Here is a 24380-nt window from a genome sequence, read left to right as displayed (position 1 = left end):
ATGGCCGGCTCCGAGCAGCCCCCGACGGCGGCGGGGGGCGGCGGCCCCGACGGCGGGTCGCTGGCGGGGGGCGGCGAGGCTTTCGGGGACCGCTCCCTCAACCAGGGCTTGAGCGTGCTGGTGGGGCTGGCGCTCTGCGTGACCATGCTGGGGCTGGGCTGCGCCGTGGAGCTGGGCCAGCTGGGCCACCAGCTGCGGCGGCCCGTGGGGCTGCTGCTGGCGCTGCTGGGGCAGTTCGTGGCTATGCCGCTGCTGGCCTTCCTCCTCGCCCTCATCTTCGCCCTGGACGAAGTGGCGGCTGTGGCTGTGCTGCTGTGCGGCTGTTGCCCCGGGGGAAACCTCTCCAACCTCATGTCGGTGCTCGTCGACGGGGACATGAACCTCAGGTAGGCGCCTCTCTCCCCGTCACCCTCAGCCCGCCGGGTGCTGCGGCGGCCTCGGGACGCGGGACGGGGTTGCTGGGCACCTACCGGCGGTGGGACCGGGACGGACGGACAGACACGGCGCGGCTGAAAACCCCCAACGCTGGTCTCCTGCCTCTCCTGAAGCGGACGCGTCTTACGCGGACCCCGACACATACCTCCTGCTCCCTTCCCTAAAAAGCCTGCCATCCCGCGTCCTGGCCGGGGCGGGGGGCTCTTGCCGTGCGAAGCGACAGGGCGGCTGCAGAGCCGCCTTCCCGCGGGGACTACGGCTTCCCGGGGCAGCCCTCCGGCCGGCCGGGCAGTGATCCACTGTCTCTTTGGTTCCCCCGCCGCAGCATTATCATGACGGCCTCCTCCACGCTGCTCGCCCTCTTCCTGATGCCCCTCTGCCTCTGGGTCTACAGCCGCCACTGGATCAACACGACCCTGGTGCAGCTGCTGCCCCTGGGGGCAGTGAGCCTGACGCTGGGCAGCACCCTGCTGCCCATCGGCCTGGGGGTGCTCATCCGATACCGGCACCCCCGCGCCGCCGACCTCGTGGTTAAGGTAGGCACGGCACTGGGAACTGGGGGGTGCCTGCTCTGCGGGGGATGCCGGGGATGGCATCGGGGACGGGGTGGGGGGGTCCAATGGCGGTAACCCTTCTGGTCCCTCTGAACCGATGGTGGGTTCCCACAGGCATATTCCACTACTTAGGTGGAATATAAGGACTTTTGTAGTCTGGAAATAAAGCAGTGGGACAGAGACAGAGAGCAAAGGGAAGGGCAGGGGACCCCCTGCACACAGGAAGGAAGACAGCATAGCGCTGCACCCCTGGAGACACCCTGCACCCTGGAGCACAGGCGTTCCCCGGCATCCTGCTCTCTCCCCGCTCCTGCTGCAACCAGGGCTAGCAAAACCAACCCCACAGGCACGCCGACACCTCCTTAAAACACGCAAACAAATTAGCTTAATTATGAAAGGAAAAGTGAGGCAAAAGCCCTGGCTCTCTAGTTTCCCAGCAAGTCACCCCAAAGCAAAATGATGGAGGGCGATCTCAGCCTCTTCCTTTCCTGGGATATGATCAAACACTACCAAAGTCCTGAGCCAGGAACAAACCCGAAAAGGGCAGCGCAACCACAGTTTGCAATTTAGACTCTTTATCAAGTCTGTACCTGCTATGCTTATCCTTTTAAACTAATAACCCCCCTGTTGTTTATCAATATCTGTTGCCAGATTTCCCTGTGGTCCCTGTTGGTGACTCTGGTGATCCTGTTCATCCTGACTGGGACCATGCTGGGCCCAGATCTGATAGCACATATTCCTGCGTCTGTCTATGCCATTGCAGTGCTGATGCCTCTAGCGGGGTATGCCTTGGGATACGGCTTAGCCACGGTCTTTAAAATGCCCCCGCACTGCAGGAGAACAGTGTCTTTGGAAACAGGGTGCCAAAACGTCCAGCTCTGCACCGCCATCCTAAAACTCACCTTTCCCCCAGAGCTCATAGGGGGCATGTACATGTTTCCCTTGCTTTACGCGCTTTTTCAGTCAGCAGAAGCGGGACTCTTTGTGCTGGCATACAAGATGTATGGGAGAGACAGCTACAAACAAGATACACTCGGTGAAGAGGAAGACACGGATATTTCCTACAAGAAACTGAAAGAAGAGGAGGTGGCCGATACTTCGTATGGCACAGTGACAACGGAGGAGCACAACTCCATTCAGATGGAGCCGACGCAGACGGCGCTTTAGGCGAGATAAGGAGGTGACACCCAGGGATGTGTGATGTGTGTTGTGCTTGCAACCAGGCTGGGGCCACGCTTGTCGCTGCGCACACAGAGCTGCCCAGCCTCTATCATTTCTCCAGCCACTCCCATTGTACAAGGTGATGTGTGTTTATTACCGTGACAGTTGTATTTCCTCAAAAATAAATATGAAAAAAAAAAGGACAAAGTATCACTCCAACGCAAATAAGTGTACGTCCTTGCACAAGGAGCCTCCTGCCCACCTGAGTGCAGCAGGAATGGGTAGGAGGAAGGAGACGAGCGTTTCGCAGAGGCGAAGCCAATACGGCGCCAGTGTGGACAAATAGGCAACCCATCTTGCACGCGCGTATCTCTGTGCCTACCACCCGCTGTAAAAGCATTGTGCTCGTTGTTCTCACCACAAATACATGGCAAAGCTGAACCAAACCCACGTTTCCCGCTGATTAATCCCGTGGGGAAAAGTAAGGGCTGCGCTGTGCTGGGGGGCTGGGGGAATCCCTGACCGAGGCCCCACACCGCGATAGGAAAGGGCCGCCCCGGCCGGCGCTCGTCGGGGGCGGGGGAAGCCCGGTCCTGACCGCGCTCCCGCCCCGCCCCGGGGGTATTTAAGGCCGCCCTCCCCACCGCGATACCCCGGGTGTGGCGCAATGGCAGAGGAGGCAATGGAGAGCTACCTGTACGCCGCCTACCACCCCTACTCCTACCGCTACCCGCCGCCCAAGGGCAAAGGGGCGGCGCCGGGCGGCTGGCGGCCGCGGGGCAGCGGCTACTTCTCGGGCTACGGGGAGGCGGCGGCGGCCGCCGAGTACTTCGACAACTACCAGCGGGCGCAGCTGAAGGCCATCCTCTCCCAGGTCAACCCCAACCTGACACCGCGGCTCCGCAAGGCCAACACCAAGGAGGTGGGCGTGCAGGTGAACCCGCGGCAGGACGCCTCGGTGCAGTGCTCCCTCGGGCCCCGCACGCTGCTGCGCCGCCGCCCCGGCCCCCCCGCCGGGCCGCGGCCCCACGAGGCCGAGCAGGAGCAGGGCAGCCTGGCCACCACCAGCACCCGCGCCGTGCGCTTCCCCCGCACCATCGCCGTCTACTCGCCCATGGCGTCCCGCAGGCTTACCGCCTTCCTGGAGGAGCCGGCTCTGGAGCCGGAGCGGCGGCCGCAGCAGCAGGAGGAGGAGGCGACGGCGGCGGCCGTCGAGGAGGAGCCGGCCGCGCTGCGGGAGCAGCGGGAGGCGGAGGCGGCAGCCGTGCGGGCGAGCTGGGAGAAGCCCCCCGAGAGTGGCGCCGAGCCGCTGGAGCAGCGCCCGGCAGAGCCGCTGGAGCAGCGTCCGGCCGCCACCGCGGAGCCGCCGGCGGCGGGGCCGGAGGAGAAGCGGGAGGAGGACGCGGCGGCGCGGGCGGAGCCGGCGGCCGCCCCTCAGAAGCGGGAGCCGGCGGCGGGCAAGACTCGCCTGCGCTTCCAGGTGAGGGGCGGCCGGGATGGGGGAGCAGAGCGGGGCCGGGCGGGCCCGGGAGGCGCCTGCCCCGTCGAGTAACGGTTGTCCCCGGCAGTTCCTGGAACAGAAGTACGGCTACTACCACTGCAAGGACTGCAACATCCGCTGGGAGAGCGCGTACGTCTGGTGCGTCCAGGGCACCAACAAGGTATGGCAGGCTCGGCTCATCCCGGCGCGGCCCCGCCGTCGCCCCCGCTGACCCCGGCCTCCCCCGCAGGTCTATTTTCGGCAGTTCTGCCGGACCTGCCAGAAGTCCTACAACCCGTACCGCGTGGAGGACATCACCTGCCAGGTAAGGGGCCCCTGGTCTGTCCCGTCCCGCCCCGGGCTGCCTCGGCCCGCACCTGCCGACTGCCGCCTTCTCCCCCAGAGCTGCAAGCAGACCAGGTGCACCTGCCCCGTGAAGATGCGCCACGTGGATCCCAAGAGGCCCCACCGCCAGGACCTCTGCGGGAGGTGCAAAGGGAAGCGCCTCTCCTGCGATAGCACGTTTAGTTTCAAATACATCATCTGAGTGGGATGGGGTTTGTTTTGTTTATGGCTCTTCTAGAAAACTGCAAGTAGAGCAGATGTTTTTGTTGGTGTTATTGTTTGAAGGTACTTGGTGAGGTGTAGGTAGGAAAGCATGCAAATAAAAGTATTGCAAAGCACACTCATGATCAGGTGGGTTTCTGCTCAGCTCAGAGGAGGGTGCGTGTTGCAACTTCTGTAACTTGCATAGGGAAAGAGCCTACAAATAACATTTTGTAAATCATTTACAGTCTTGGCAGCAACTGACTCAGGATCTTGTAGAATCTCGGGAAAGGATGTGTTACTGCTCCTACCCTTGAACTAATCATACACTTAAGCTCAACATCAAATTGGCATCTGCAGTAGGTAGCAGAGAATCATTCATGAACAAAACACCTAATAGTATTCACTGACTGTGCATCCTGCTGTTCTTCATCACTAGAAAATGACTGAGAAGTGCTACATAAACACTAGGTCACTTCTACTGGCACAGCTGGTCTGCATTTAGCTAATCTGGTGTTTTTGTCTTGTAGATTAAAGCCAAAGAAAGCTTATAGTTCATGCATCTTGTGGACAGTTCTCACAAACTGCTGTTATTGTCTCTTGAGAAATGAGTTGCTTATCTTTACTTCCCCAAGGTTATCAAGAGAAGCGATACTATAAAGGCTCAAGGTGTGATACTGCATCTGCCTGCCTTCCTCTTGTACCTGCAGGTGATGGATAAGGAGCTGTGCACTTAATGGCTTACACTTGATGAGTTTGATCTTGTTATGGCTTAGTTTTGTGTCAGTGGGGAAGGACTGAACTCCTGCACCCTTTGGGGACTGAGTTTGCAACTAGAAATTGTACTTCTAGTGTTGGGTGGCAATAGCAGAACCAGCATGGTTACTCCCAGATGATGTTCTCGCAGGCCTGTTGGCACTGTCAGTGATAATGGACTCTCTGTAGGACCACCTCACTTTGGGAATACAGCATCACCATTTGAGCAGTCACAAGATAGTGAATCCTGCACCCCCCACTAGTGTACCCTGTAGCCAAGGAGTTGGGTAAACTTATGAGGAAAACCTACATTTCTGAGAACGCTAATAAAGTTGTTAATTTTGAAGCTGAACATAATAATGCACAAAGTCTTTTGCAGAATTCTTGAGGTAGCTTCTATTAGGAAAGACCGATTTATCTTGGCTGTAACAAACTTACCTATGCCTGTACCCAGCTTGAGACCACTCTATTAAAGACTAAATGGAGAACCAGTCTAAGCCCATACTGTGTAATGGCTTCAGTGCCAGGTGGAATTGCATCTCTAAATAGAAGATAGTGTATGCCAGGGTAGGCAAACATTATCTTTTGTACCAACAAATGTCTACTTAGAGGGGCAGTGAGTGTTAATTCTGTAGGTGTAACTGATCTTGCCATAGATGGCTGCTTTAACATGCCTGTTGAACTTGCTGCAGTAACTAAGGCTTAATGCCTCAGCACACATTCATTGCCAAGTAATTTTATTTATTCTTGCTCCATTTTTTTCTTGCGGCAGCATGAGGCACTCTGGGAACAAGTAGACCTACCACCCCCAGAATGTGGTACTAGTTTATTTTGTGCTTCTGCCTGAAGCATTTTCCTCTGTATCCCAGTAAAAGGAAATATCCCTTGCTTTACCAGCTCACTCAAAGACTTTCACATAGGTTCCATCCTTGCCCTGTTCACCTTGAAAAGCACAGCTGCAGCTGGGCAGTTTTTTGTTGTAGATGCATGTGCCTTGCACTCACCTGTAGTTACAGTAATGAGCAGGGGCAAGTCTCCAGCTTGAGGAGGAACACAGCTGTGGCCCTCCCTGCAGTCCTAGTCTGCCTCAGCTTGCAGGTGCAACTGTGATCTGGTATGTCTTCATATCCCTCTAAGGATGTTTTTCAGTATGTCTTCCTGTTTGCCTTCCCCATGCTAAGGCCTGTAGTCTGTTCCTGATTGATGCAGTGTGGTAGACTGTGATGAGTCTGTGCACCTTGGTAACGAGTTTGAGAAGTTAAGCTCTATGTCATATGGCAACTCGCAGCAATATCAGCAGCTGAGTGCTTCCTATTTATACAGATGTCCTTGCAAGCATTGCTTTGAGGATTACTTGCTGTGAATAGGTGATGCAATTATCAGGAATAGCTCAAAGTGAAATCTAGTGCAACTTAAAGAGTTGTCATCCCTACCAACTACAGTCAAAGCAGCAATTGCTTGTTTGATGAGATGTAGAACAGGCCCAGTGGATCTGAACTGTATGGTGTGCTTCTACAGCAACTGCTAACAAGCAGCTGAAAATGACTGAGAAGTGCTACATAAACACTAGGTCACTTCTGATGAAGGCTCCAAGTGGCAGGTAACAGCAAAGAGCCACCCCTGCTTTTGTTAACTGCTGCAAGGTTTGGAGGCTTGGAGGAGTGGAGTGCAGTGGGCAGCAATATTAAAAAGGCTTTTCTTTATCCTGTAGCATTCCTCAGTTCTGCAGTAGCTCTATGTCACTCCTCTTACATAAATATATTCAATGCTTTTGCTGCTTGATGCCAAAGTACGGTTCTGTATACTTTTCCACTTTACTGCTCTGTCACGTCCTTGACAGCATCCATTGTGTGTCATGGACACTGGTTCCTGGACTCAGCAGAAGGAAGGAAAGCTGCTCATGACCTATGTGATGATGCAAAGCAGAAAGGAACAGCCTTCGTGCTGTCAGTTCTTCAAAGATATCTTGAACTTGGCCTGTACAGCTTCTTTGCGATGAGATTCTCTTGCATGTGTTAGCTCAGTCAGTGCTGTATTTGCTGCGTCTTACAGAAGATGTCTGATGTTTCACTTGTTTCTAGACAGCTTCACCAGAGCTTCGTGTTTGGCACAGAACTGGCACCAAGTAACAGCTTATGCAATGGTTGAGAATGAGTAATTTTGGAAAAGCTTCACAAAATTAAAGCAATATCAAAGACAGCAGGATTCTGCTGACTAGTTATTGTAAATGCTTCACTAGTTATTGTAAATGGAGGAAGATGTTATAAGGAATTATATATATTTAATTCAGGTTTGAGTTGCATGAGAAATCCTTTAACAGCTTCAGAAGATGCCTAGGAAAATGCTGTTGTGCTGACAGGACATCAAAGGAAAGAAACAGATTTCAGGGAACCCAGGCCTCTATTGTTGGTGTTTAGTCTGTTTAGCTGAAGTATTTAAACTCTAGCTTTTAAAAATACACAAAATGACAGATACAATGTCTTTTATTTTTACAAAAAAAGCTGGTAAAAGATGATGTAAATAAAAGTGTAATGCACCACTAAATAAAACTACTAACCCCAGTAAATACTTATTAAATAATTAAGAACACCATCTACAGTACCACAAAACCATCAAAATAATTCAATTTTATCAGGGACAGGGAAAACAATACAGTGATTATGGATGTGCCTTGACCAGTTACAGAGCTTGTTAGGATAACATAACTACTGTCAGCAGTCCAACAGCGTGCACAGTGCCTTCAATTAATGCGTTTTCAGCATAATTACATTTCTAGTGGGGTCCAATTCCCCAAAAAAGGCAGAGCTAAGAACTTCAATTCTACATTCTAAACTCTAGAATTAGAGCCCATTAAAAAAAAATCACAGTGGGTAAGAGATATATATAAAAATACTGGGTGCTCCTTTCAAATCACAGGAATCATGGGACTACATTCTTTTTTTCTGTTATTCTTTTCTCTCTCTCTCTCTCTTTTTTTTTTTTTTTTTTTTTTTTTTTTTTTACAAAATGCTATTGGTTTCAACAGAATCCAGTTTGTTTTATGCTACAGACTTTGACACTGAACTATGAGTATATTGCCTGTTTGCATGTTTTGGTAGTCAGTTTTCTTTTTCTATATAGTCCCAATTCCTTAGGCTTAAGTTGAGTCATGAAGATGCATGTATGTGCATTCAAGCTCTTTGAACCCTGCAGAGTACTTGGACTGCAAGTAATGTATGTGACTACCACCAGGGAGAATGCCCCCTTCCCCTCATACCTTTATACACCTACTGTCTTAGCAGTGCATTGCACAAATTTACAAGAAAAATACTGGTTTTGCACTATACAGTTTCTAGAATATATACAGAAGAAAATAAGTTAACTTCTAATGAGAATTGCTGATGGGCAGCATATATCTTTTACTATACATTTTAAAGTCTCTGCAGGCAGCTACTTTTTGGTTAGTTGTTATCAATATTTGTAACATAAGCACTGATCAGAGAACTGAGCAGCATTCCAATAAAGTTAACAGATATATTATTTCTTTTAGAAACACTGGGAAATCCCAGTTTAAAATATTATTAAATGTGCTAACATTTACACACTATGAGGATTAGATCTAATAAAATAAAATTTCTTCAAAAATAATCTTGCAGCTCTTTTAAGCATGCTCTCAGACCTTATTTAACAATCACCCATACCTTCAAAAAACAACTGTCACGTAGCCATACATTCTAACTCACACACATCATCTCCTTGTTACAGACAACAGAAACAAGTAAAACATTGAGAAGTCAATGGTTTTTGCAGTCGTAAGTCATTCTACTCATGTGTGACCGCACATTCTTCATGACATTGCAAAGTGTCTCATTAGGTATTAGCTGATGATTATATCTACTGCTGCTGGAAAGCCAGGAAGCCTTGCAGGTCTTCAGCCAAAATAAACCAGCCTTGATTTTAGCCTCATCCCACCTGCGATATTGAGTCAACCTTTAGAGGCTGTTACTGCAAACACCATTTATAGTTCTGTTACAACAGAAAATAATGCATATGTATGGTTACATTTAAGCCCTTTTCCTGTCATGTAGTTTTTATACATATATTTAATTAAAAAATACTACTGCCACATGGCTACTGTGTAGAAAGAGCAGTCAAGTAAGATGTTCACTTCAATTATTGGATTTTTACTCTTGATAAAACAATTTCTTGCTGTAATGAAACTGTGTTGGTTGTCACGATTGCCGGAGGTTTTTTTTTCTATTTTTTTCTTTATGAAAGGTGCTCAATAATAGTCTGAAGTGTTTTCATCATCAGTTCTTTTCTAAATGACAGCTGTTCAGAATCCAGTGCTCACAAGATTTATTCCTGGTTTGATTTTCCCTAGAAGCTGGTAGGATTGCACCATGCGGAGAGACTCTCGAATTTCTAGATTGAGTTCCATCAGCTTTGAGCTGGCCTCAGACATATCTTGGTTGGAGCCTACTACTGCAAAGCTACCAGTTTGACCAAGCGTCTGGTGACGGAAATATATATGCAGCAATGTTTGAACTGGGTCATCTTCAGAACTGCCAAAGATGTCGTGGGGCCAAATAGATCTGTAAACACACAATTTGGATTTAAACATTTAAAAAAAAAAAGTTTCAATATTCTTGATCTTTAAATAGACATTTGAACAGATGACACAGGAAAACTTTCTGCTGTATAGTCCTGATACTTAACAGTTTTATTTTCTCAAAAATAAATTCTGAAGAACAAGTACTACTAGAACTGCTTTTTAAAAATTGCAAAATGCATATGAACAAGCGGTAGTGAAGCAACAGTGCTTGTCCTTTTCAATAAGGATGTCTAGCAGGAGCTGAAAAAGAACTGGAATAGTGCTTATAGCGATCTTTAAATTAAAAAGGCCAATTAACAAACTCAGGTCTGAAAAAAATAATCCTTAAGCACTTACCTGAAAGCCTTGACCTGTGCTACAGCTGATACAAACTCTCTGTTTCTCAGGGTTTCAATGAGAGAGTGAATAGCTGTTTCTGTGCTGGCCTGGGAAGCCTCTGAAATTTCAATTTCTTCAATACCACTGTCAGATGCAGCCTCAGCCTCTTTCAGACAGCTCTCCAAAAGAGCAAGTTCGTCAGACATGTTTATGACCTAAAACAAATAGAAGAGTGAGCTTTTCTAGTGTACATATATTTTCAGCCAAATTAACTTTCAGCAGATCAGACTTTTTTTTTTTTCCTTCTCTTTGCCATCATAAAGGAAAGGCAGAAAAAGTACATCCAAGCGTTTGCTGCAGTTGCTTAAGTATTCAGGTAATTTAATGGCCCAAGTGTGTCTGTCACGTATTTCCCGTAATGAAATTTTCGTCTTAGTTCTTTTAAAATTTGTTTCAAAAAATACGTTTATTTTCTTCCCACATCACTTAATAACAATTAAGCTGACACGAAGAATTAGACACTTTGGGAAACTAGAGCAGCAGTTGTATTATGACAAGGACAACTTAAGTACGAAGAAAAAGTCTGGAAGACTAGTAATGCAGCAGAATAACTGTAGCGCAGCCGGCATATATAGTGCTGTCTTCGGCTTAAGCATCAATGTATGAGTAAAAGACAAGGCCATTGCTCAGAATATGATTCTACACCTGACTAACTTAGGCAGGAAGTGGGACAGGTGTGATGCTGACCTTCCACAACATTCTCCATTTGGAAATGAACTCACTTATTTGTAGCCTCAACAAAAATCTGGAGATATAAACAAAGAACATGCATAATTTTTACCTAAGCTACTCAAAACCCACAGACTTCCATCTCTCTTTTTCATTTTTTCTCCCTATTACATCAAGCAAGGCCAGGCCTATTTTTTTCATTCCTACGTTTATTTATCACATTACAGACCCAGGGGAGAACTTTCAGAAGGCATTATTAATAGCATAATGCATTCAGCTTAACTTGATTAATGTCACATATGTACCACAAGTGCGCAGCTGAAAGCCATTTTACTTCTAAAGTTAGTACAACTAAAAGTCAGGTGTAAGATGTCTAGAATGCATTACTGACTGTGCTCAGGATGGGGACTAAGGTTGCAGAGTAACTGAGTGGTGGCTGAAGTGACACAGTTATATAAATCAGCTGGTAGCAAGCAACAGTGTTTGCAGTAGGAATCACTGGGGTGATGCAAAGGGGCTTCATCACAGAACCTGTAGATTGGAGTTGATGTGCCTTGATTGTAGCTTGATTAGAATATACCAGGAGTGCTTGTGAAAGATTTAAAATCCTCATCACTGGACTCCCTGTGTTCCTGCCTATTTAAAAGCTTTCAAGCTGTACGGAAATCAACACAGATAATTGAACATCTCAGGAAATTCTTGTGAGCTCTACTTAAATCTTTTATTAATCGGCTATAAAACAGCTGGTACCCTCCTTCAGTTTCTAAAAAGATGTCCCACTGATGAACATGTTATCAAAATGTACTTTAAATGGTTTGGCTTTAAAATGTCAACAATTAATAGGTAAATGGCATGGTTTTCATTACCTCTGCTTCTTTGTTGATTGTTTTCACTTGGCTGATAAGTTTGCAATAGGCTTGGAACAGAAGCAGCAACTGGAAATGCAGCTTGTATAGCCTCCGACACAACTCCAGCTCCTACAAATGTAAACAGCATTATTATATTCAGGAAGCGCAAAACATCTACTATCCAATAAAAGAGAAAATAAATGACAACTTCTTCAGTATAGAATGCACAAAATTAATGGTAGTTATTTGGTTACTGAAGAAAATGCCAAAAAGATTTAGAAGCTAACTTAGCAGGAAGCTAATGAAAAGCAGATGAAAGCTTTGTTCAGTTCTAGATTAACGGGTAGCCTCTCTCGTGCAGGTTTAAAGTTTACTTTTCATAAGAAGTTACATTTCCAGAAAGGGGAGGGGGAATGTAAAATTTTTCAAAAGACCTTTGAAATGTCATGTTCCGAGACAGTTTCATAGATCACTTTACTTTTATTGTTGCTATTTTACTGTTTTAAATTCAAGATCTAACATGCAAAAGAAGCAGTTGTGGTCTGTAGTAAGTACTGGTATCTTTTTTAACCACTAATATAAATATGTGAGCACAGTATATAACCTGGCCCTTAGCTTACAATTGCCTGATGGAGTAAGAGGAGAATAATTCCATTCTCAGAGGCAAGAATCAGGTAGCTCTGACTCTATTTTATAAAACACCACATGATATATTCTTAAGGCAAGGAAACAGCAGCATTAACTTACGCACTGTCTTAATTCGATTTTTATGCGTCTAAAACGCTACTCAAAGTGCAGACTGTTAATACTGCTTCACATACAGACATAAAAGCTAATGGAATAATCTATGATGTTCTACTAACTATAGGATCCTATTATCTACAAAGAACCAACAGTTCAATGGGTTAGATGATGCAAAATTGAAGCACACAGCATTTTAGTAATAGTCTATGACAAGACATCGCTATGTCACAAATGGACGAGACAGAGACCAGTTTTGTGACTGGCATGGTTAAGTATTTGATAAATCAAGAACCATCACTTACTGCTAGAATTTCCATTTGCTAAGCAAGAAGATGAGCAGGTCACAAAATACAAAGAAAGAAGAAAAAAAGAGCAAGAATTAGTATAGGAAATAATTTTAATTTGGCTAAAAGATGTCCCAGGTAAAATGGAGGAAGAAATACAAGTAACATGCTCCAAATATACCATGAATGAAAAAAGTTAACAGACTGAATCTGAAGTGAAATTACTTGGTGCTGTAACTAACAACAGACAGCACTGGCTGCTTTGTCCCACAACATGAGTAACATACTTCACTTACAACCCTGTCTGGTCTTTATAGATTGTGTAGTCTTAGAGGTATGCAAATTTAAGGAAATCAAAACCAAGAACACTTAGGTCTGAACATCTGTACAGTGTTCTTACTTGTTCTGTACCACTACAGTTTAAGTTGAAATATTGCCTTTTAAAATTTGAGATGTAATGTTAATTTGGATTCTGAACCAGTTTAGAAAATTCTTGGTTTTGCTAGACTCAATTCTCAACAGCTCATTGTGAGATTTCTGTAATTTAATTGCACTTGATTTTTACAAGCTACTTCAGAAAAACGTTTGGGAAAGAAGGACAGGGAGAGAAATCATCAGAAAATATATTTGTCAGACTAGGGACAGGAACTTTGTGCTTTGTACAGCGCTAAGTCTATTGATGGCAGTTAAGCAAGTACAGTGGGCATAGTAAGCATATGAAGATGCAACCAATGTCTGATTCCAACAGGCAGAAGCAGCTGAACTTTACTAAGCACATAGTTACACACGATGTGTATAATAAATTACATGCTATGTGTTTAACAGACTATAAGCATTGCATGTGTTTGTTCTGTACTCTGTGCTATCACATAAACAGCACAATTATGATATAAGCAAAAACTATCCAATGCAAAGAACACCGCAGAGGTAAGACCTTGAACTCCTGAAGTTGACCAGAATTCTATGACTCGCTTTCCTGAAGCACAGAGAATCAGACTGAGGAGTGGCAGGGTTGATTATTTAATATTTTTAGTCATTAAGTTCCAGTGTTCTTTAAGCCAAGACTCGTCATTACTGTAAGCCAGGGGTGTCAAACTCATTTTCACTGGAGGCCACATCGGCCTCATGGTTGCCTTCAAAGGGCCAAATGTAATTTTAGGACTGTATAAATTTAGGAGCAGTTACATTTATACAGTCCTAAAATTACATTCGGCCCTTTGAAGGCAATGGTGAGGCCGATGTGGCCCCCAGGGAAAATGAGTTTGACATCCCTGCTGTAAACCACAAATAATCCTTCTCTCCCCAATTTCACACCTTGATAGCTATTCTAAAAATTCAAGAGAGGCCTTCCTTTAAAAATGGCTTTGTGCCTCTTCAATGTCTTTCACATACTTGTTCACTAGACAAATAATCTGTTTTTTCTACCTGTCAGTCCTTTACAAACAGTCTAACCAGAGTCCAGATGCATTCTTTCAGGCTTGCGTGTAAGTACTAATATCAAGAATTCAGTAATTAGATTTACTTGCAAGTCTGCTGGCAATGCACAAGTCAGAACAGAATTAATCTCACTATCCTTAGCTGTATTGACCACAATGCTAAAAATTAGGAAGAAAATCTTATTTGTGTTAGTGAATGAAAAATATGTGATGAATGAAGCAGCTCTGTTTTCCTAAGCGAGACAACACTTACATATTTTTAGCATTAACTGGTTGACTGGAGAGACTTAGCAGCCACACACTCCATTTACAAGGACTTTTGAAACAATGATCTTACACTTGGTAACATCTCAATCTCCTTCAAGTCACTACAAGCTTCTGTGAATAAATTTATAACTTCTGTAAATTGTGTATATTTATGAAGCAGGATAACAGGACTCTGCTTTCTCAACAGATACTATACATTAAAATTATTTTAACTGAACCTGCAAGTGCAAGGAGCACATAAAGACAACATTGCCAGTGTATCTTGCAGGCTACGATGGAAAACTGAAATCAAAACAGGTCTCCGCAAAGAATCAATGTGAATAGTCACATTAACTCCTTTTCAGAGGCTACAGAATCACAGAATGGTTTGGGTTGGAAGGGACCTTAAAGATCATCCAGTTCCAACCCCCCAGCCGTGGGCAGGGACACCTTTCACTAGACCAGGTTGCTCAAAGCCCCATCCAACCTGGCCCTGAGCACTTCCAGGGATGGGGCATCCACAGCTTCTCCGGGCAGCCCGTTCCAGTGTCTCACCACCCTCATGGTGAAGAGTTTCTTCCTTACAGCTAACCTAGATCTACCCTCTTTCAGTTTAAAGCCATTACCCCTTGGCCTGTCACTACATCTTGTAACCATGCCGAAACCAGGAAGAACAGACGGAACTGCCTCACTGGGAATGCTGCAGCCGCGGGACGGCCTGCACGCCGCCTGCCCTCCCTTTCTTAGTTTCCATGGCTATGGAGAGGGAACACGAACATTCACCTTCGTGGTAAGAACCGTTATGTTCTAACAGTTAAATGTTAGAACAGTTTCTTCGTGTATGTAATAACATTCAAAATACAGACTGCTGTACATGCTGCTTTTTTATTAATATATAGAACATTTACTGTATTGTAATAGTAAATGTTGTTACATATTTCTAAACACATACCAGTCAGTATACAAAGATGTAAACCAAGTGTAAAATATACTAAACACAGGCAAAGCAAAAATCCTTGCAAATGGCAGCAAATAATTTTGCTGTATTACCTCTGTTTATTTACATGAAATATTTTTTTAAATGTGCAACTTCAATGCAATATAAAAACCAAAAGTGTATTACCACACTGTTCACTACTTTAAAAATTCAGGTGCATTTTGTGAATGAATTTAAAAATATATACGTATATACATGACATCAAATGAAAACTGTATAAAAGAAGAAATAGTTCATGGACACAGCAGCAATTTCTGTTGCTGAACACTACATTTTCAGTAGCAGAAACATGACCAAGTGCATCAATGAATAGAGTTCGATTGAATAAAAGGAATAAAATTCCTCCTTTTTCAGCCTGATTTGGGTTTTCTGTCGAAGTGGCATTGTGAGAAGGTAAGTTCATCTCCTACCTGCAATTCTACTTTCTTACATCTTTCACTGCTCTTATTACAGGACTCTTGATGGCATATTCCTTGTACATACTAATAATAGTTTTTTGACTTTTTTTTTTTTTGGTCCACAGTGTCAATATTATGCAGCTATTGTTGAAAAAAAAAGTCTTAGTCTGCTTGGGGAAAAGCTATCACTTACTATAGCAATTAGTATGGATGACTGCCATGCAAATACATACAAAATATTGAACTGATATTAATCAATTACTTCACCTATTTTTGTTAGATGATATTTTGACAGAAGTGTTTCATGAGATTTTTGCCATACTGCTACTTTACTCCCTGTTCACCCAAATAATGGCTCCAGAAAGATCATATGTATTTATATAGTACTAGTTATATTAAATTCAGAAGAGGTTTTTGGCTAGACAGTTTATCTGAGCATATAAGCAGTATTATAATCTTTTTTTGTTCTAGAAACAGCTGCAGAAAAGCAAACGTGCTGGTACACAGATGGTATCTACTCTGCTTATCTACTCAGTGTTATTAAGTCTAGAACCCAAGACAGGTTGCCAACTTTTATTAAAAAGAGCCCTTTTTATTAGACCACTACTTCGTAAGAATCTGAGTTTCCAAAAGATATTATGATAACTGAAATGAAAAGCTTTTCATACATTTTTAATCTCTCTGCAAATATTGGAATTTTCGTGCAATAAAGATGTTGTTTAATCTGATATCCAGACTCACAAATGACATACACCTACCTGGGCATCTGTGTTAGTGCCATGAATACCATCATCAGTACCAAATGTTCTTTTGCAGTCTTCTAGCCACTGCAAAATAAATACAAACAAGATTAAACATCTTCTGAAACAAAGCAAACTGAAGACTGTGCTAAAACTGCGTAAGACACTTCAAGTCTTGCTCATTCTCAGATCACACAAGAAATTGTGTTAGAAATCAATTGTTTACCAATGTTGTTTCCACTAATGATTTCTACTCTGATATATCACTTAGTAGTTTTTATTGCACCCTTTCCATCATAAATTTCCTGTAGCCTTCCTTACCCTAGGTGGGGGTAGTACATCTTAGCATAAATACTAATCTGTGATTGAATTTGGGTACTGTTAGAGTGAGACATGGTGGGGGGTGGAGACAGAAAAATCACTTTCATTAAATAAGATATTTTCTCTTTACTTGCTATACAAGGTTTACACCAACATGATTTCTCAACATTTAAAATATAACACTAATTCAAACTAGATAGTAAGAATAAGCCTGCCGTATTTCTTGGGACTATTTTAGAAACAGAAGGAAATAGAACTCTCCTGTGTACAGATGTAAGTTCAGGTTTACTGGATGGAAAGAGAAGAGGAAATTCTTCAATGGGAGTTTAGCGTCAACTCCAGCTCATACAAACCAGGGAGATGAATTATTCTCACACTGCACAATGCAAACATGCAGATTCCACTGTTTCACAAATACAGGGCTGTATTTAACCCCAGTTCCTATAGCTGACAACAAGTTTATTAATTTCAGTGGATAATCTCTTCTTCTATAATAACGTTAAACAACCATGCAAATTTAAAAGTATTAATATAAAGCATTTGCAGAATCAAATATGCTCTTATTGAACAATACGACCCAATCACCTCATTGACACTGTGCCCAGCATATTTTTCTGTACAGTGAAAACAACTGCAAGCATGAGGTAATTCAGGTATTGAAATGGGAATGCGTCATGTTGAGATAAAGTGCAGATTATCTTCTGAAATGAAGAACAGGCTCTGTATGTCCAAGGAAGAATAATTTAGCATACTGTGTGCTTGGTATCTTGAATCTCACAGGAAATCTTAGTGACCTTTTTCTAACCTTTGTCTGATGCAAGAAAAAGGAAAATGTGATTTCCCATCTGCTCAATTTAATAAAGGTTACTTAGTGAATTAACTAGGCCTGTGTGCTTATCAAGAGGAGAAATGGAATTCTCTGAACACTGGTGTCAGTTTCAATTAGTGACATGGATACCAATGTACACAGCAAATCTCATTTTTCTTTTATCTGGCAGCATTCATCGCTAACAATGGAGTAGGTTTCCACTGGAACAAACAGCATCAGCGATTGGGAAGCCAGTATTTGTTTTCACACGCTGCCCTTTTAAGATCTTTTAAAAATCTTAAAACCAGTCTGAATAAAGGGTATGCCTAGAATGTTATGACGTACACGTAACCTTATATTTTCTGTTACACTTATCTGATTCAGTATCATTGCTCCTAATGCTCACATGAAGTCAAAGCAGTTTCCTTGCAAGGAAATAGAGCAATAGCTCCAAAAAGGTGACAAAATTGATTTTCTAAAAACTCTGCACAGAATATATGTTCAGCATGCTAGAAAGACCTACATTTTCTCTTTGGGAAGAGCAGTAGATTGCATGACAACGTAATCTTCTTAATATGTTTGCTTTACATCAATTTATATTTTCCCCATATATCCCCTACAAAGACAGAGTGAAGAGCTTTACCTGAAAGCATAATATAGGGAAGTCTGTGGTTGGTCATGGTCATGGAACAGGTTGGTTTGCCAGATTAACCCCAAACCAGACATCCCAGACCACCTACTATAGGTACCTTTCTTATCTCCCGTGCATAGGTAAGAGTTTCAAGCAACTTCAGCCCAAGCCTCTTACTTTTAAATTTGATTGATGTGAATGCCAGTACAACTCATAGCACTGAGAGTGACAAACATCATCTATTAGGGTAAACCTTGAACAACAATTTTTCATTAACAAAGTTTTCCAGTGGTTGATTCTAGAGGATGCCGGATTAACACACAAATTATATTTATTTAAATATCTGTTAATTTATATTTACTTTATTATACAATAGTTCAACCAGCTTAGTTTGATCATTTTTCTGCATGAAGAAAAAGTGAAGGTCTGCAACAAGCTCACTATGTGTTTTGCCTTAATACTTTCAGATTGAATAGGATACATAGTACAATTGCCTGCTATGACAGAAATTCAAATTTGACTTGAGGAAGTCTCTTTCTATCATTCCCTATACCCTGTTTAATAGCACAGGAGAAGAAAACCAGTAAGCCATATCTGAGAAATAGCTTTGGAAGATTTTTAGTCTACATATACTATGTAATACACACCCCAAAAATATGAGGACCAACAGCTGAAGAAATGCTCTTTAAAAAGTTTTAAAAGAATAAGTTACCTGAGATAATTAGTCACTACTTCTAAATTAACATGCTAAATACATACTTAAATAATGCACCCAATTAGCTGTATGACATGCTATCAAGAGTCAGAAATGATTGGTCAAAGCTATACATTTTTTTTACTCCTCAGTACTGCTTTTATTTATAAATAATTTAATAAAAATAAAACCCTGGCAAAATGTTCTCCGTTATTTCAGAACAATTCCTTTCATCCTGTGAACCTTTTTCCTGCTCCAGTCACTCACAAAATGCTGTGGAGAAGACAGGCTGACCACAGAAACATGTTACTGGACACCCTTTTGACAGCTGCACTACAGAAAAACAACTCTCACTATGATATAATGACAAGAGGCCATCAAATTGATATCCATAGTCCTTTATCAAGTAAATAAAATGCAAACAAGCTCTTAACATCCAGCATGGATTTATGCTGATATGATACGTGCCAGTACAAAATTAGCTAAAAATACATTAATTAATTCATTGCCATCTGAAAGGGCCACAATTTTAACTTGTCATACTTTGATAAATCAATCAACCAAACAATACCATTTTTATTGCTATGATAAACTGTAGGTTAAATGAGGAGTTTACATAAGGAAAATTCCTCAGTGTTTGGATGGTCACCATTCTAAGTACACACACACGAGTTCCTCTCTATCCTGCCTTGAATCTTCCTGTCTGACTCTGGGACAAATCAGTCTTTCTGTGCCTCAGTGTTGCTCTCTAAAATGAGGAATAAAATAAATTATTTTCTCATAGGAGTGATGACAGCATTACATATTGGAGACTGTCAGATATGAGATACGACATTGAGTAAGGTAACCTTAGTCATTAGATGACCACTTTGTTTCTGATTAGGCCTAAATGGCAAAATGTAGCTCATTATATTAGACCTCATGAGTTAGTTTACAAACAAATTGTTATTACCACAGAGCAGAGCAAAAAAAGCAGCAACCCTTTTGCAAAAATGCTGTCTTAGATCCTGGAAACAGTATATCTACATTAACAGTGCTGTGTGGCATACTTTAAGCATTGGTTTTAAAGAAACTCTGTTTCTTTTGAGATCCTTTCCACAAAAAAAGTGAACATCTATTCTATTGTACTCTATTCAACAGATGAGCTGTCAGCAAGCTTTGCAAGGCAGAGGCCATCGTTTCCTAATAAACTCTGCACGATCAGGAAACATGGAGCCACTTGTGCTGCACGATACAGCTCTGCCAAGATGTCATAGCTTGAATTCTGGTTCTGTTTCACATCAAACTTGCCTATATGGCCATTGTCATGGCCTCACAGTCTGCTGGTACCAGTAAGAAAATGAAATATGTATTTGAAGGAACTTTTTACGGATCATTTTTTCTCTACAACAAAAGCCCCATATATTCTCTCTCTCCATGTACATGCAAAACTGATTGTAGATCCATGTTTTCTTTTGGCTCTTGAAATAGAAATCTTACCTGTTTCAGTTTTTTGAAGTTTGTATCTTCCTTCCTAAACATCACACAAAGGTTCACAAAAACAAATATACAGACCCTTGCTACAGCAATGTTCAACTTTTAAACTTTGCGTTTCTTTGTAAAAAATATATAACCACTCACAAATACCTCGAAAACTAACTGTATCATTCCAAATAACTGGCATGAATGCCGGCCTCAATGGGATCCAGTTGCAGGATGAGAAACCTAAATTTATGTGTCTATGTATGACACAGCTGTTTAAGCCCCCATTAGTCAATGGAGATCCAGTCAACAAAAAAGAAGTCTGAAGACCTATTCAACTGAGCAACAAGTCAGTATCTATATTAGGATAAAACGCATAGCCTTCTTGATTTATTTTATTGTATTGACTTGAACCTTGAATACTATGGGTGCTAAGGCACTTAATTCACATAGTTATCTATAAATCTCTTATTCCAGAGATGAATCCCACCCTTCTAGTCCAATAAAATAAGCCAGTTCATAAAGAAAAAATCTACCATGATTTATTGACACTAAAGTTAAAAATATTTTAATATTTTTAAAAGAGGACTTTTAAAATTAGGAATGTGCTTTTCCCAATGCTTGTGCATTTGTGCAATGTTATATATTCAAAGTCAACTTCAGAAATATGTGCAACAAAAATGAATTACACGTAAGAAAAACCTCAGGTTCAGATTATACACACCGAGTAGTAGTAAGGAAAGGAAACAGGATTTTATTATAGAATTTTTTTCCCCACAGTTTACTTTTAGATACCTGTGTTGAGAGATAGAGACCTGCAACATTTTCTTGGTGAGCAGGTTCTAATACTTTTTGGTTTTAAATACAAGAGACTCACCTGTTCTGCTGCCTCTCTTTTGACATTATAGGTATCCAAGTGTTCTTGGAGCTCTAGAACACTGAACTTCAGTGTTTCTAGCAGGCCACAAGACATCAGCTGAAAGATGAAAACAATCACCTCTGTGGTCATGTAACATCTGACTATAATCCATAAAGTCTAACATCTAAATTATATAATATGAAATTCCAAGTCCACATTTGGAAAAACCTCTCGATCAGCTGGCAAGTGCAAGCACAAGACTGATCACAAAATTTGATCACCCTTAACATCAAGTAAGACAACAATACAGTAATATCTTGTCATTTTTCCACCATAATCAAGACATCTATGGACAGATTTCTCCCCTAAAGGGCTGAAAAATCCTAGCCTGCATACTCATATCTTACATGGAAGCCATTCCACATATTTCATAATCTCTGTGGATCTTGCTTGGAACGTTTTCCAGTTCAACTGTATTTTCTCTGAAAGCAGGAGACCAGAACTTCCCCAAAATTCAAGATGTAAGTATATCAGGGATATGTACATTAGCTCAATGATGTTTTGTGTTTTGATGTCTCTTTTCTTAATTATTCTAGCATAGTTTTTTTTTACTGCTGCTGAACACTGAGCTGACTTCTCACATTAATATTTATTATAACTCACGATTTCAAGTTGCACAACAAACAATTCAAAGCCTTCATTGTATATTTGTAGCTAGAATGTTTTTTCATGCGTCATTGAATATATACATAAACGGTACAATTTAAAAAGGCAAAGTTGCTGCTAGATAAGTAGTCTTCCCTTTTCTTCTCTGTGCAAAGAATACAGAATAAATATGAACAAGCACGGAAGGTACAGAATAGCAAGGGAATTTAAGTGATATCTAGTATCAGTAAGTTCCCTCACTACTGTTCATTGTTACAGCTGGAAGTTATTTTTGGAGGAAATGCACTTCTCACTTGTGTTTTCAAATGTTAATGATACATAGTGGCTACCTAATGTTTTAATTACTTTCTGATTTCAATTACAAAAAGCATCTTTTTTTTACATCCCAGAATTATTCAGATGTTTCAATTAGTGACATGAGAGAAACGTCTTAAAAGGCAAAAATATAATTAACACACTTCATTAAAACCTTTGAAAATCTTCCCAAGCATTGCTATTGGCCAAATGTTAAACATTTTTATGTAATACACAAAATGATGTTTTAAGCAGACAGGTATTTCAACATGTAAGTTCATGAGATTTTTACCGTTTCTGCATCCACAAAGACTGTTGGACATTCTGAACATATCATCATCACTTCCAGAGAACTTCTAAATTTTGTTCCAATGCGCTGTAGACTTTCGCCAAGAAAGCTGACCGAATCATTTGTTATAGATACAAACTTTCTTTGAATGGTCTAGAAACCAAATCAGAAAAACATTTACTTTACACTCTATTTTTACTATCCCTCCTCCTTCTCCGGCTTTTTAGATCAAGAATTTCAGAGCAAGAATTCTCCATCATGAAAGCAAATATTTTTGTCATTAAATTACAAACTAATACATAATTTGCTCTGAATATTTAAACAAGTTCTTCCATGAATAAGGTAGAGTATGAATTCTTCACATGTAATTTACTTGATGGTACTAACCCTAGACCTCCCCAGACATATGGGATACAATACATGCTAGTGTGGTAAAACAAAGTGAGACTTTCACTGGGAAATTTATTATGATAGACCAAACGGCAGGCAAAATTAATACTGGAGATATAAGAAAGGGTTGGAGTCATAAGGTTCTTTGTTTGTAGTACTGAATCTGCTCTTAGTTCACATGACATGTTGCCTGTAAATAAAATGGAATAACTGTGCTTCTACCCCATAAGAAGTTGCAAAGAGTTAATGTATGTTCAAGTGGTGCCACTTTGAAAATGTAAAAAACCCATCCCTTACATAGAGGGAGGAGGGAGCCAGAAAAAGTAAGCCATAGGCATTTTGTGGTGGATACCAGATCTGTGAGGTAAACATAGTTAGAGAGGCATTTGAAACTTTCAGCTTTAGTGGATCTCCTGGTGTTTCAATTACTTCTCTGCAGAAAAAACCCGTTTCTCACAAGATAGATGCGAGATAAATTCATTCATGTCTGTCATACTGTGATCCCATAATAATGAATCCCACAGAAAACCCAGGAGGAAGTAATTAATTCTGTAATCAGCACAGAACTTGGGTGACGTTCAGAAAATAAAAGAAAGGACGTACCCTGAACTAAGAGCTTACAAAAAACACCGATTCCACTCTCCCTGCCCCCGAATAGAATCACTCCTAGACAATAAACAGTGTATGACCATATAACATTATTTTAACAACATGGGTTTTCTGTCTGCTTTTCATTTGCTTGCTAAGGCTTCTTGTTACCGTAATCCTACAGTTTTTTGCAGTTACAGAAGGGAAAGCAGGAGGAAAGGATTTCAGACAATCAACCAGGCGCTGGCAATTCACTGACCTGAAACAATCTTGAGAAGACGTGAAATGTATAGACAGCACAAGATCCATCTGTATCTGACAGCATTTGATTGACATGGCAGCGCCAGGCTTGCTCTTCATCATCGTAAGCCACTGGTTGGAAAGCTGCCAATATGGCAGAAAGAAACGGTGAAGGAGGTGGGGAAGTTTGTACTTCTGGGAAACCATCTTGGTCGTCTTCGTCTTGGCTACAAATAATAAAAACCAGAAATTAACCCCTCAGTAATGTTTTTAGGAAAGGACCCTCCATTTTGCTAAGAGGAAAAAATAAGAACTTGGAATTCAGAATAGTGTTTTGAAAAATAAATAATCAACTACGGTAACTAGGAACCAAGAAAAGAGATAAAAATCGAAAACTTCTGGTTTTGCAATATAAAAAATAGCTTATACTCTCAAATACCTCCAAAGTTTATTAAAACATGTTATTTCTACACATATCTACAAAGGGCTATTTGTAGGTGATATATAGCTATATGCAGCACTATATATATAAAGCATTCGGAAACTGGTATTTTTGGCTTGCCCTCAATAACTCAATGAACATTCAATTTTTCAAATTTTTATCTATCTAAACAAATGCCCACCAATATCTATAACAAATTGTAGCTTTCCTTAAGAGAAACACAAGAGCTAAATTTAGCAGGGAAATACTATTTTATAACTGTCTTGAGTAACATCATAAGTGAAAGGAGACAGATTGGAACGCTTTCATTTTTATGGGCAATCAATTTAATGGGCCTTTGTTCAAAGAGCATTCTGCAGCCATACTTCCATTAAGCACCAAGCCTCCAATAAAAATATCAAAATATAAATTAATCAATGCTACTACTTACA

General features: G+C 41.7%; 3 protein-coding genes across 10 annotated transcripts in view; 2 read left to right on the top strand and 1 right to left on the bottom strand.

Annotated features, from left to right (window-relative positions):
- Nucleotides 1-2244, top strand: SLC10A4 (solute carrier family 10 member 4). Its single transcript, XM_065634639.1, has 3 exons — nucleotides 1-386; nucleotides 761-971; nucleotides 1641-2244. The coding sequence occupies exons 1-3, from the start codon at nucleotides 1-3 to the stop codon at nucleotides 2154-2156; spliced, it is 1113 nt and encodes a 370-aa protein (XP_065490711.1). The 3' UTR covers nucleotides 2157-2244.
- A 573-nt stretch (nucleotides 2245-2817) lies between these two features.
- ZAR1 (zygote arrest 1) lies at nucleotides 2818-4194 on the top strand. Its single transcript, XM_065634555.1, has 4 exons — nucleotides 2818-3630; nucleotides 3719-3811; nucleotides 3881-3955; nucleotides 4034-4194. The coding sequence occupies exons 1-4, from the start codon at nucleotides 2818-2820 to the stop codon at nucleotides 4175-4177; spliced, it is 1125 nt and encodes a 374-aa protein (XP_065490627.1). The 3' UTR covers nucleotides 4178-4194.
- A 3243-nt stretch (nucleotides 4195-7437) lies between these two features.
- FRYL (FRY like transcription coactivator) overlaps nucleotides 7438-24380 on the bottom strand; it is a 163875-nt gene continuing 146932 nt past the window's right edge. For 6 of the 8 annotated variants that reach the window (XM_065633171.1, XM_065633172.1, XM_065633166.1 and 3 more), the window contains 8 exons: nucleotides 23527-23734; nucleotides 22293-22442; nucleotides 21059-21157; nucleotides 16285-16353; nucleotides 12468-12485; nucleotides 11440-11550; nucleotides 9863-10059; nucleotides 7438-9506 (listed from right to left, as the gene is read on the bottom strand). In XM_065633171.1, the coding sequence (XP_065489243.1) occupies nucleotides 9248-9506; nucleotides 9863-10059; nucleotides 11440-11550; nucleotides 12468-12485; nucleotides 16285-16353; nucleotides 21059-21157; nucleotides 22293-22442; nucleotides 23527-23734 (1111 nt within the window). In that variant the 3' untranslated portion in view covers nucleotides 7438-9247. The remainder of the gene's footprint in view (nucleotides 9507-9862; nucleotides 10060-11439; nucleotides 11551-12467; nucleotides 12486-16284; nucleotides 16354-21058; nucleotides 21158-22292; nucleotides 22443-23526; nucleotides 23735-24380) is intronic. The other 2 variants (XM_065633168.1, XM_065633170.1) reach the window with 1 other exon arrangement.

Source organism: Caloenas nicobarica, chromosome 4 (genome assembly GCF_036013445.1).
Source record: "Caloenas nicobarica isolate bCalNic1 chromosome 4, bCalNic1.hap1, whole genome shotgun sequence".
Classification (NCBI taxonomy): Eukaryota; Metazoa; Chordata; class Aves; order Columbiformes; family Columbidae; genus Caloenas; species Caloenas nicobarica.
Note: the sequence above shows the minus strand (reverse complement) of the source record. Positions and strands in the feature narration are given on the sequence as shown.

Bases quoted from the DNA above. Each gene is read 5' to 3' on its own strand.
- SLC10A4 (XM_065634639.1), top strand. From the start codon at position 1: ATGGCCGGCTCCGAGCAGCCCCCGACGGCGGCGGGGGGCGGCGGCCCC. The intron at 387-760 runs GTAGGCGCCTCT...CCCCCGCCGCAG, and splicing joins GACGGGGACATGAACCTCAG to CATTATCATGACGGCCTCCT. The intron at 972-1,640 runs GTAGGCACGGCA...ATCTGTTGCCAG, and splicing joins CCGCCGACCTCGTGGTTAAG to ATTTCCCTGTGGTCCCTGTT.
- ZAR1 (XM_065634555.1), top strand. From the start codon at position 2,818: ATGGCAGAGGAGGCAATGGAGAGCTACCTGTACGCCGCCTACCACCCC. The intron at 3,631-3,718 runs GTGAGGGGCGGC...TGTCCCCGGCAG, and splicing joins AGACTCGCCTGCGCTTCCAG to TTCCTGGAACAGAAGTACGG. The intron at 3,956-4,033 runs GTAAGGGGCCCC...CTTCTCCCCCAG, and splicing joins TGGAGGACATCACCTGCCAG to AGCTGCAAGCAGACCAGGTG.